This window comes from Lagopus leucura, unplaced genomic scaffold (genome assembly GCF_019238085.1).
Source record: "Lagopus leucura isolate 7727_CA_CO unplaced genomic scaffold, USGS_WTPT01 Super-Scaffold_73, whole genome shotgun sequence".
In the NCBI taxonomy this organism is placed as follows: domain Eukaryota; kingdom Metazoa; phylum Chordata; class Aves; order Galliformes; family Phasianidae; genus Lagopus; species Lagopus leucura.
This window is the reverse complement of record NW_024962252.1, coordinates 90,056,005-90,067,541: the sequence shown is the minus strand read 5'-3', so window position 1 is coordinate 90,067,541 and position 11,537 is coordinate 90,056,005. Positions and strand designations below refer to the sequence as shown.

General features: G+C 44.4%; 1 protein-coding gene across 1 annotated transcript in view; it reads left to right on the top strand.

Annotated features, from left to right (window-relative positions):
* Window positions 1–344: 344 nt before the first annotated feature.
* JAG1 (jagged canonical Notch ligand 1) overlaps window positions 345–11,537 on the top strand; it is a 35,596-nt gene continuing 24,403 nt past the window's right edge. The window contains exons 1-2 of the mRNA XM_042892778.1: window positions 345–416; window positions 1,128–1,433. Of these exons, the coding sequence (XP_042748712.1) occupies window positions 345–416; window positions 1,128–1,433 (378 nt within the window). The remainder of the gene's footprint in view (window positions 417–1,127; window positions 1,434–11,537) is intronic.

Here is an 11,537-nt window from a genome sequence, read left to right as displayed (position 1 = left end):
CGATAATAAAATAAAAGAGAAAAGAAAAGGCGGACAACAAAAAGAAAGGAGGAAAAAAAAAAAAACAACAAAAAGAGGGAGGCGAGAGAATAAGGAGAATAAAAGGAGGCCGGGCTGCTTTGCATTGAAGACCGGGGTGCTATTGAAAGCGCCTGAAAAGCGGCGTTGTTCGGCGCGGGCGCGGCGCGGTATATAGAGAGCGGGGCGGCGGCGGCGGCGGCAGCGGCGTCTCCTCCTCCTGCTCCTCCTGCTCCCTCCGGCCCTCCCCGGCGCGTCCCGGAGCGAGCGGCGGCGGCGGCGGCGGCGGCGGCCTGCAGGCGGGCAGCGCGGCGGCGGACGGCGGCATGCGTGCGGCCCGGCGGGCGGCGGCGCGCTCCCTCGTCCTCCTCGTGGCCCTGCTGGGGCTGCGGGCTCAGGTACGTGCGGGGCGCGGGAGCGGCTCCCGCGGCGGTGGCTGGACGGGGTCCCGTGAGCCGCGGAGGCTGCGCGCCGCGGGGCGGCTCGGCGGGAGCGCGGGCGGCGGTGCCGGCTGTCCTGCGGGGAGAGCGGCGAGGCGAGGCTAGACTCTCCGAGGACCGAAGTGCCATTAGCGCGTGTCGCTTATTTTTGGGATTACTTCCCTCCCCCCCCTTTTTTTTTAAATTTAATATATATTTGTGTGTGCATTTTTGTATGTTTTTTTTTCTTTTTTACATCGTTGCCGAGCGCAGTGCAGGCGGGTAATGCGGGGCTGCCCGTCCCGTCCGCCGCTCCTCCGAGCTGCAGCGGCTGCGCTGCTGCCGGCGTCGCGGTCGCGCTTTGCTTCCGTTCCTGGGAAGCCTCGCAAAAGCCTTTTAGACTCGGGTCTTTGGGTTCTTTCTCAGCATCCGTGTTGCCGGGATGATTTATGAGCCTTTCTTGTGGGTATTTGCTAGGAAAAAGCTTGAAGCAATTGCTTTTTCTTTTTTCTTAATGCTGTATGCGTGCCTCTCAAAAGCAAGCTGGCTTTAAGATGACTTTCCTCTGCCTGCAGAACTGCCGTAGGTTGTGTTTGGGGTGAAAGGTGAGGTAACCGTGTTTTTCGTTTCTTGTTTTTTTTTTTTTTTTTCTTTCTGCTTTCTCCTGCGGTTCTTTCTCGGGACGAGCAGGTGGTGTCAGCATCGGGACAGTTCGAGCTGGAGATCTTATCCGTGCAGAATGTGAACGGCGTGCTGCAGAATGGGAACTGCTGCGACGGCACTCGAAACCCCGGAGATAAAAAGTGTACCAGAGACGAGTGTGACACCTACTTTAAAGTTTGCCTGAAGGAGTACCAATCGCGGGTCACCGCTGGCGGCCCTTGCAGCTTCGGATCCAAATCCACCCCTGTCATCGGCGGGAATACCTTCAATTTAAAGTACAGCCGGAATAACGAAAAGAACCGGATTGTTATCCCTTTCAGCTTCGCCTGGCCGGTGAGTGCCCTGCTCGCTCTGCATTGCCGGATGGTGCTGTTAGAGCTCGGCTCGCTACGAGCGTCTCCAGCTTGTGGTGCGGGGATGGAGGCGCTGGGCTGGGGAGGGAGCGGGCGCCTTGGCGGGGGAGCCGGCACTCCGCCGGGCAGAAAAGAGCGAAATGCGGTGGTGTTTTTGTTTGTGTTCCCTGAGGCTCACAATGCGCAGCCTGTTCAATTTGAAAGTCAGATGTGCAGCGAGGGGGATCTAAACGGGTCAGGGAAGCAAACCCAGTATCTCTGCACTTTACAGCATGAATAAGCCTCTTGAGAATTAGAAGGTCAGAAGTTCATTTATTTATTTATTTATTTTTTCCAAAGCAGTGAAGCCTTGGGCTTGAGCCAAAGGAGCGGTGGGTTAGGGGCAGTGGAGGGATCCCGTGTGAAAAGTGTGTGTCATAGCTGGCCTCCTTCCCTGGAGCGTGTTTGGGAAGGCTTCCTGCTTCCCCCAGGGGAACATCTCCCTGTGCTGCTTGGTGTTGATGGGAGCTGCTGTTGCTGCTCTGGGTGAGCTGGTTGCCAGCTTCCCTGAGAAGCTTGCTGTTTTTTGAGGTATGTGTGGACTCTGGAGCCTAAGACAGAAAAACCTGGCCATAGCTTTGGTCCATCTTACCCTCTCCTATCCGCAGTGCACGTTTTCTGGCACATTGTCTCTGTGATCCATAGATTCTGGCTTCCCAGTTCGCAAAACTTTGTGGGGCCTTTTGCCAAGCACTTTCCCACTGTTGTCCATTGCAGTAAACAGCGGTCAGCCCTGTGGGAAACTAGTGGGGGTGACCTCTTCATTAGTTGAAATCTGCCTCATTGGTGGTCACATGCAGAATGCTGGCTCGCCCTTCAGAGTTTCTTGTTGCTTCTGGAGAGCTCAAGGGGAGTGAAGCCTTGATATGCTTAGCCCTGTAGGGGAGTCCTGTAGTTGTTGCACAGGCCCTAAGGACCATTCTTCCAAAACAACCGTTGCCAGTGTCCCATTCATGCAGTAGGGTCTGGGAATATGCAAGACTGCTGCTGCCATGGCCCTCAGTACCACGAGATGCACTGCTCTGTGCCCAGCAGTGTTGCCAACACCAGCAGAAACTGAGGATGACCAATGTGGGGGGCTTTTGTGCACACATGGCAGTCTGCCTTTTGGGGTGGCTCTCTCAGATGCTATGGTATATTAGCTGAAAATTTATGTTCCTAAAACTTGTATTTAAAGATCACCTAGGAAACGAAACTGTTTTTCCCCCTCCCCTTCTCCAAAGGTGCTGAGCACACACTTTCCCAGTGACTGCCTTGGGATATGTTGATGCTCAGCAGTTTTGAATATCCAGTCATCCTATCCTAGATGCCTACGGCCATTTTTGCAAGGGGTGGAGGGCCCTTGCATGCAAGCAGGGGAGGAGTAAATCTTGTTTCCTATCCTGTGTCACCGTATCATTGCTGGAGAGGTGGAAGCATATGTAGATTTTCAGCACTCTTCAGAGCTTGGCCCTTCTAGTCAGATAAGGCCTGGTTGCTGTGAGGGCGTGGACTTTTTTGGGGGAAAGCCCACCCCGAGAACATTCCTCCCTCCAGTTGTAGTGCAGACACCCACTTTGTTAGTCCTGTGGCCAAGTGCTGTAGGCAGCTGTGTGTTCTTGGAGTGTCCTGTGCTGCCTCCTACCTGCCTTCTCTGTCAGTTGTGACTTCTGGAGCAGCAAAGACTGTAGAGGCAGAAGGGTGAAATCAAGCCTGTGTTTTTATGGAGATAATATTACAAAGTACAATAGCGGCGTTAACAAAAGTATTCTCTGTTGGAAGCACAAGTCCTCTCTTTCTTCCTTTTTTTTTTTTCTTTCTTTTTTTCCCCCTAACATGAATGAGATAAAACTGTTATCAAATATGCCATCAAAGGGATAAAGGGTTTTGTAAAAAATCTGAGGTATTTGAAGCTCTGCCAGTGGCTGCAATGCTTGTACTGCAGGGCTTTTTTTGTTGTTTTTTATTTCTTTCTTCAGAAGAGTTAGGGTCATCTCCCCCCCGAGCCAGTCTGCTCCCAGTCATTTAAATGCCTCGGATCTGAAGATAAGTGTATATAGAAAAGATGTGAAAACTGAATACTCCCCTTCTAATGCCCTTCTCTCTGTAGGATCACTAGGAAGGGACATCTTCAGTGTAGTAGGAAGACTTGGGGGTTCTGGAGATCATGGAAAAAGTTTCTTGTCTGCTTTCTTTAGTGAAAGAAATTTCTCTGTTGTCCCGCTGAATGTAACTCAGTACTGGAATCATAGAGCAGCAGTGAGACTCCAGTGCAGCCTGCAAAATGTGCAAAGCTTGTCAACTTCTGACAACTCTGTTTCCCACAACTGGAAATTTTTGGAATAAATGCTTGCATTTTTTTCCATGCAAAAATATTACTTTTGAGATTGTGATGACTGTTCTCAATTATCAAGCCTGCATCCCAGCTTTAACTTCACAGAACACGGCTTTTCAGTTAGCCATTGTGACTTCTAAATAGCACTGGAACAAAAGAATATCTAATGTGACAAAGCACTTGTTTGTACTGAAACTGTGGACAGAAATCATTTTTAAGTAGTTCTGAGAGCTCTAAAGATAAACTAGAAAACTTAATGAGCCAACCCAAATCTGATGCTGAAATTTCAGCACTTAAAAACATTTCTTTAGATGGGTAAACACTGTTGATTAATCAAAGCATGAGACCAGCTTTAGATTTACAAATGTGGCTCACTGTGAGAGCTTACCATTCATTTTCAATTGGTTATGTTCAAAGAAACTAGAGCTAAGCTGGAATGTTAGTTGTATTGCACTTGAAAATTCATGCTCATCTCTGTGTATGTGTTGTGTTTTGTTGTCCAAGGGAGGTTTTTCTGGGATTTTACAGCTTGAATCTGTAACATTCAGAGCTGTTGTTGCCTTCATGACTTTAAAAAAGCTACAAGAAAATGAGTGTGTGTGTGTGTGTGCGGGGGGGGGGGGGAGGGAAGAACACAAAGCACTTCTTCCCAGCCAAGCTGCCCCTCTGGCCTTTTGTCAAAAATAGGTATGTTGTGTTAGATTCTGAACAAAAGAAAATGGTGTGTAATATAAATGTACTGTTAGATTTGGCTTGTAGTTGTAATGTAGATTTGAAGCATTGGAGTCTTACTACAAGCTCACACAGTTAGCTGTTGTCAGTTTTGATATGTATCCTTGTGAGTAATGGCTGTGGAGATGGTGGGCCATAAATTCATTTAAGTGATTGGAAGTTTGACAAAGTTGCTAGGGAACAGGGCAGCAGACCAGCAGAAAAAAACACACCAGAGTGCATCCAGAAAGCCATCCCTGCAGTAGCTTGCAATTCTACAGTAATTTGCAATGATAATAATATTTTTAAAATATATACACAACCAGGCTTTATTCATGCATTCTTTTAGAGATTTGATTGATTTCTCTTGATGGACAGGCCTGGCTTATGAAGCCATACAGGAAAGTATATGGAACAAAAGAATTTCCATGTTCCACTTGTCAAAGTCAGTCTCAACAAGTCTTGTTTGCTAGACACATGCTCTTCTTTGGCATAAATCAAATCTCTTGCCTTTCTTAAGGAATCAGACGGCATTCATAGTCTGATGCCTGCTGTACCTTCAGGGAGCCACACATGGATAACAAAGCAAAGCTTAGCAGTAAATTCTGCTTTTATGTGAAGAGAGGTTTTTTTGTGTATTTGATGAGGCTGTGAGTAAGAAGCAGGTCAAAGTTGGCAGTTCCTTTGGTATGCTCAGGTCTAATTTCAAACAGCTTGTTTATCCTGAAATTATGATCCTTGTAATTATTTAATGTTGGGGCCAATTGCACCAACCCAACAGCAAACTACTGAGGGTGGAAAAAACCCTCCAGCATCTGAATAGCTTTAGTGTAAAATATGATGGAAAAAGTGTTTTGAATGTCTTACTTCCATCTTTAAAAAATAAAATATTTGGCCTTCTTTTTTTTTTAATGACAAATCTTACTGTTTCTGGGTCCTGGAGATGTAAATATGTCCTCTGGGTAGGCGCTGCTTTTTCTGTCTAGAAAGAAGGAATGAAAGAGCTTTAGTGTTGTGTTCTACTTTTTAAGGTTCATGATTTCCTCTTTCCCCTTGTCTAGACACAAGAGGCTTCCAAAATACTTATCTGTGCCTCATTAATTAATGTAGTGGCCTTTTGAGAGAAAAGCATCGCATCATTCAGCTACTTTTATTGTTGTTTTATTTTCGCCTTTGTTTTCATTTGCTTTATTGTACATGTTGAGTTTGTCTTTTTTTTTTTTTTCCATAATTTTAAACTTTTAGGTAACAATCATACAACTAAAGGTTTAATTTGTTTTTTTTTTTTTTTTTTTTTTTTTTTTCCATAATTTTAAACCATTGGGTAACAATCATACAACTAAAGGTTGATTTTGTTCTGTGTTGATTTTTTTATTTTTTTTCTTCCTCCTTCCAGTTAGCTCTTGAAAACTTGCAGTAGCACATGCTCAGTATTGTTTAAGCTCTTCTTAAAGAATGTCTCGTAAATCATCTCAGAGTAGGGCAGGTCAGAAGAAAATTTTATAACAAAATGCAGATCAATCAAGTAATACTCACACCACATCGTTTGTTGTTCGCTTATAAGAATAAATCTTCAGCACTTAAAGGGCAGTGTTTTGCTTAGGATGGCTAGCCAAGATGGAGCTGAGAGCATTAACTGACATCTGAAGCGTAATTACCATTCGTGGAGCTGTGTTTTTTCCCCAGGACTGCAGAGAAGCAGTGCAGCTACTTGGGGGTTTTGGACCTGTTACATGTTCTTAAGAGTTATTTATGTTCCAGTCAGTTCAGAACTTCATCTTCCTGGTAAATCCATTTGATTATATTACCATAATATGCCTAAAAATAAATCCTGCCTGCTTCCAGGATTTTTGTTCTTGTGATACATAACGAAGGCCCACTCCAGTTTAGCTTCAGTGCAGCTGGATTGGGCCTCATGTTGAAGCTTATTCCTAAACTTTCTCAGACTGCACGCATCCAGCGCTGTCGGCTTGTTTACGCAGCTGGAAGTCTGCATGTCTAAAAATGAATTGCATAAAATTGATGCTTTATGCATAAAATTCTTGTTGGGGAAACTTACTGCTTCGCTGTGGAATGAAAGCCTCAGTAGAAGTAAACTAGTTGGGAAGGTGGTGAAGTTGGGCCTCAGCTCATTTGTGTGAGATGTTGTGCAGCTTGAGAAGCTTGCATTCTCATCCATGGCTTTTATTCCAGCTTCAGTTCCTACTTCAGTACCTCCAGTGCCCTGCAAAAACATCAAGCTAAGCTTCTTAAAAGCATTTCTATGTAGATAAAACTAAAGACAGGACCGTCTTTGAAAAATCAGACTAAACTAAGCATTTCTGCTGATGGACAGAAGTTTTATATGTTACCTAATTCAGTTCTAATAATAATTGTAAATGTGAGCCATATGCATCTTAAATGGGGAAAGATGTGAAAACTAGAAGTTGTTACAATCTTTTCTTGTTTCTCGGGAGCTCATGACTCTGTGGTCACTCTTCTACAGCATAAATTATACTCATTATTGTTGTAGTATTCAGAAGAAGCTGTAAAATGTGGATAGAAGTGGTTAAAGTGGTTTGTAAGTAGTCAAACATCCCGAGTCCTTTACCAGTTCAACCCAGTTCTTATGCACTTAGGTAAATAAGTAGAAAGGCTTCTTGTTCAGGCTTGCTCTATGTGAACCTGACTGTTTTGCTTGGCTGGCTACTAGGTATTCTCTCTATTAACCTTGCCACCCTTTTGTAACTGGTGCATTTAATTATCAGTGGGATGCTTTAAACAGGTAGGGGGACTGATAAGAGGAGGTAATCTGCTTGCTGGGGGAGGTCAAAAGCAACTGTTGACATCTTGGCCTACCTACTAGCCTTTAACAAGTGCGGCTCCGTGAGAAAATCTCCCTGTAACCAGGTAAGGTGCTGATTAAAGTGCTGTTGTCGTGTGATGCACCTCAGCAGCTGCAGTCACCTAAAATCATTAGTTTAAAAAGAAAGATCTTATGTATAACATCATACAATATAAATATATGTGTTTTAAGAAGAGCAGTGGGAGGGATGGATCTGAAGTCACCCCCCTCTAACTCAGTACATTGTTTCATTAATGCATGCTAGTTTTATGATTGGAATACATTGTAGCCTGGCCACCCAGACAGTGACATTGACTGCTAATATTAACTGAGAACAATAGCGTGGCCATACTGACTGCAGGGAGGATTACAGAACATAATGGGGCCTATCCAAAAATAATGCTAATACAGGACAAGCAACAGGAAGCAGCAGTAGACTCAGCATTGCTCGGCTCCCAGACAAACCATGGACTTACTTCACACAATGGCAACTTCAGCACATTATGTATTCACAGGACACTCATTATTCCAGCAAGTTTGACAGATCAGAGATCAGGATGATTTACTGGATGCTTAAGCGCATGCATAGTTTGGATAGTGGTAATTTGTGTCCATCATTTGGCAGGAAGGAGAAGCTGTGTCACAGAAACGGTCTTCAGTTACTGACTTGGCTTATGCCAAGCTGGAATGGTGGGTGAAAGTCATTCCTGTAAGTTGCCAGTGAATTAAATTTGTTTTTGTATATTCTTTGAATGGCACTGAAGTGTTTACGAGCACTGACAGCAATGGAGGAACTGCTCAAAACAAACAGCAAAAGAACACTGTGCTTGCATTTTCACCCGGGCATATTCTGATGAAACCTGCCTGTTTGAGGTTCAGTCTAGCACTTGGTCAGGGACTCTGAAGCAGAAGATCACTACAGCTTGCTTTGCCTGTATATACAGGGTTAAGAGAGTAACAATTTATGGGTTGTTACCTTAGTCTTCTGTAGGCTGGCCTATAGAATTGCTTCCTGACTGTGTTCAAGAAAGAATCAAGAGAATTGTTTCCTGTTTTTCCTCCAAATACGTAATTTCTCTGGATGAGGAACCAGTTGCCTTCAGCTCCCATGGAGGAGCACTCTGTTGTCAGGGTTCACTGGCTGACCGTGGCATGACGTGGTGACGCATCTGCACGGCAGCGTCACTGTGACTTGCCATGCGGCAGCAGGAGCATGCAAGTAAGACTCCTGCTGACTTTTAGGGGAAGTGGTTTTCTGACTAGCCTCAAATGTGCTCGGAGTTGCCCTCTTTTCCTGGCTTTTGGGCACTCTGAACTACTACTCTGTTTCTCCATTCTTTGTCTCATCCCCTTCTAGCTGAAGAGCAGAGAGACTGCAGCAGCTCCCTCAGTGTGCTGTGCCCCCTGTGATAGTGTGCCCAGCTCCTAGCCTTCTTCCTAGTGGTGCAGGCACAGTCTGAGGACTGTTCTCAGATGAGTCTTCACAGCTGTGCCTGGCTAGGAGTGCACGAGGAGAACATGGCTGAGCTTAACCTGCTCTCCTTGTTTGGCAGAGGGGAGGAGCAGGCACAACGTTAAGAATGCAAACTTCCCACTGCATTTGTCTAGTCATGGTTTCACATGCTCAGCAAAGCTCTTGCTTGGTTTAACCACAAGGCTAGAAGGGAAAGAAGTTTGACAAGTTGCAGCCTCTTTCAGAAGGAGGCTGTCCTTTTGCTAATAAGCCTGATGTTTCAGTCTTCCTGTGTAACTCTGAATCGTAGAATGTCTTTAGAAGCCAAAGTACAAAACTACCTCTCTTGGGTGGATACCTGGATGAAGTGAAGAAGAAATAGTAGAGAAGAGAGCTTTAAACACCTGTTGTTTAGCTGGAGCTGCTGTTATTTCATTTAAATAGCTAGAAAATGTGCTGCATTGCTCTTTCAGGCCTTTAAAAGGGACTTTCTTTGGATTTCAGCGTCTTCAAAGCTTTCAGTGAGTTGTATTGTCAGTGGACTGAGGCTAACTCGTGATAGCTTGTCACTGAGGGAAGCAACCCTTGCACATGGGTGCTTGCATTATTTTATTTGGAGTGTGACCTCAACCATTTCCATCCTCTCATAGCTTAAAACTCATAGGACTTCAGCTTAAATTTGACCATGCTGCCTTTCAGCCCTCTGGGTGGATCAGACTGGATGTTGTGCACACTGTGCAGGCTTGCTGTTCCTTTCGAACTGCCTTTCCTCTCAAGTCAGAATCCCTGCCTTCTGGTCAGGCTCAGTCTTACAGTGGCTAATTGGGTGTGACTCCAGAAAGTTCACTGCTGCCTCTTTGCTTAGGACATTGCTTTGATGGAATAAGGTGCACGACGTGGAATTCTTGTGTCTGGATATATATATTTATTCAAAGATGGGCAGAGGTCAGCTGTGGGCATGGGAAAACTTAAACCTCCTCACTGTAAGTAGTCATTCCTGAGATATCTTAATTGTTGATCTATAGAGTGGGGATGATATGCGCTTTTAAAATATAACAATGGTTCAGTCTTTGCACAGAACTCTTTTTTTGGGCAGTGGTGGAGAGGCATTGGCTGGAGTTATGTGATGGCTGTATTGCTGAGGGGCGCTTACTGCTGTTATGGGGATGTGGGTGTCTCTGCTTTCTGCATTGAACACAAAGTCTTGTCCTTTCCCTGCCCCATGCTGAGAGGGACTGAGCCTAGAGATTAAACTGCCATTCTTGATACCTTCCCTTTTCAGGATGGGGATTCCTTATTTAAAATATGTCAGATGAGGTGAAAGGGGGCACATAGAAACAAGGGAGTTGCTAGGGTACGTCTTTTCTCCCTGCATTTTATTTCTACCCAGTTAAGCAGAAGCTCTTTACTCTGTAAACAAACTCCTGTTGGAAAGTGGTCATGCAGGTATCTAGCAACATTAGTACTTAAAGCCAGGATTCAGCCTTTCCTTTCCTTAAGGGCTAGGTGTGTTGGTAAACAGTGCTGAGAACCAACCCGTAACTGTTGCTATGAGTTTAGACAAAATATCTTCCAAAACAATTATGCAAGGCCGAAAGGAAAACATCCTTAACTTCATTGGAAATAGTGCTAGTTGTCATAATTCATTCTCCATATCGTAACACTTTTTTTCAAGCTTGCAGAAACACGTTGTGCTTCTCAGTGTTTGCAATTAAACCAGTGAGAAAGCATCTGTGATAGTGCAATGTGCACCTCTGAAATGGCTCAGGAGTGCTATTCGAGTTTTGTTTGATTGATTTTTACCTTTGACTTGTGAAAGAACTTCTTCAGTATGCTTTCAACGGTGTTAAATGATCACATCGCGCTTTGTTTTGTTGCAGAAGTTTCTTCCAAGTTGAGGCACTTGTTCTAGACTAATAGCAAATGTGTCACTTTCATGAAATATTAACCAAAAATGGTGTGGCCAATGCAGCCTCCCTGTAAAAGTCAGGATGCATGTCTCAGCTCGCCCAGCTTTGCTTACTTTTTGAAGCATTTTCCCACAGTTATCAGTGAACAAAATGGAATCCTAGTCTGCTTTGAATATGAAACATATTTAGGCTATATTCCAAGCTGGTGTCCATCACAAACTAGGTTTTCATTCAGAGGCTGCATGCTGTGTCCAGTCGTGAGAAAACAGTCTGCCTCAGCCTCCTTTTTGTTCCTTTTTTTTTTGTTTTGTTTTCCTCTCCTCTCAAGGAATTTGAGGTCTGCCTTACAGCAGCACCTTCTAGCAGCTTATTCTCAACTTTATTTTGGTTTCTGGTACAGAAAAGGTGTTAAGGGCTGCAGGCCACTACTGAGTGCCTATATATAATTAAGAAGAAATAAACCTTACAGTATACAGCTTCTATGGCAAAGCATCAAAGCTCTTCACGGAGAGAGTTTATATTTGTTCTGTTATTGTTCTCACCAGAAAGATGTTACGTTTATTACTTCATTTGTAGTTCTTAATGTACTTATCAAATCAGAGTGTGTTGGGGTTTTTTATTTTTCTTTGACTTTTTTTTTCCATTTTGAAGGCTTTTTTGAATCCTTCTTTAAGTTTGGCTGTGCCTGGCTATATGGCAATTTTGAAAGATACAGCTGAGTTAATAATATCCCAGAGTAGGGAGGGGGAAGGGAATACATCTTAATGGCTCTTGTTCTCAAGTTAGGATTGAAGATAAGGTGGCTCAGATGAAATAGCTGGCATCAGTCCAAC